Consider the following 1,160-nt stretch of genomic DNA (forward strand, 5'->3'; position numbering starts at 1 on the left):
CACACTCAAAACTGAAGTCTTAAAGCACCTTTATATAATATTTTTCTCAACATTTGAACTAGATTGGCACCTAAGGTGTCTGATTAAGCAACACATACATATTTCTCTCCTTTTTGTCCATATTTGGGCAAATATATCACAATAATTAAAGAGTTTTCACACAAGAATATCACGATATCATAACCACGAGCCCATGTCTTTTTCTAGAACTGATGCAGCATCCATTCGACCCATCACACGTAAAATGTTCATTAAATCTGTCACGGCTGTTTCTTCACGATGTCTCGCCTCCCACAAATCTAAGATATTTTCTGTTGGACTTGGTTTAGTTGCAAAGAAAATAATATACCTGAAAAAATTTAAAAGATGATTTTAGCCTACAAAATATAACGATATATTCCAATCCTTTGAAAAATTTCAACCTAAAACTTAAAGAATTTGAAAATCGTGCAGTGTGTAGTTCGCAGGACTTTTTGGTGATGACCATTGCTGTTTATGTAATGGTAATTTCCAAAGTCAGAAGTAGTGGGCAGTTCCAAAAATTGGTCCACCAGGTATTGTCTCATATTAAACCACATCTTATGGTATACAATCATCTTGTATAAAAACACATGTTATGGTATAAATGTTGTATTAAAACCACATGTTATGATATAAATCTGGTATTAAAACCACATGTTATGGTATAAATCTTGTATAAAACCACATATTATAGTATAAATGTTGTGTAAAACCACATCTTAAAGTATAAATGTTGTATAAAACCACATGTTATGGTATAAATCTCGTATAAAACCACATGTTATGGTATATATCTTGTATAAAACCACATGTTATGGTATATATCTTGTTTAAAACCACATGTTATGGTATATATCTTGTATAAAACCACATTAAATGGTAGAAATTCTGGGCTTACCTATCAACAGTTAATGCTTGTGCCAACATTCTCCAATCATTTCCTCTAGCATTGGGTGGATCTAACAATAAACATAACTGATGTCGAATGTGGGGTGGTAATCTGCAATACATAATATTGATAAAAACATAAAAATATTGAACATTATCAGTTAGTAGGAAATGATAAGTTGAGGATAATTACCTAGTATGAGGTTATAATTTGTACAGCTAGTCTAAACAATTTGACCAGATAAGCTGTA

The 1,160-nt window shown here is 31.5% G+C and overlaps 1 protein-coding gene across 1 annotated transcript; it reads right to left on the reverse strand.

Annotated features, from left to right (window-relative positions):
* Nucleotides 1–177: 177 nt before the first annotated feature.
* On the reverse strand, nucleotides 178–1,032 carry LOTGIDRAFT_133401 (hypothetical protein; the record flags this gene model as incomplete). Its single annotated transcript, XM_009067652.1, has 2 exons — nucleotides 178–349; nucleotides 920–1,032. 2 exons carry the CDS (start codon nucleotides 1,030–1,032, stop codon nucleotides 178–180), a joined length of 285 nt encoding a protein of 94 aa, XP_009065900.1.
* Nucleotides 1,033–1,160: the final 128 nt, after the last annotated feature.

Source organism: Lottia gigantea, assembly GCF_000327385.1.
Source record: "Lottia gigantea unplaced genomic scaffold LOTGIsca_84, whole genome shotgun sequence".
Classification (NCBI taxonomy): Eukaryota; Metazoa; Mollusca; class Gastropoda; family Lottiidae; genus Lottia; species Lottia gigantea.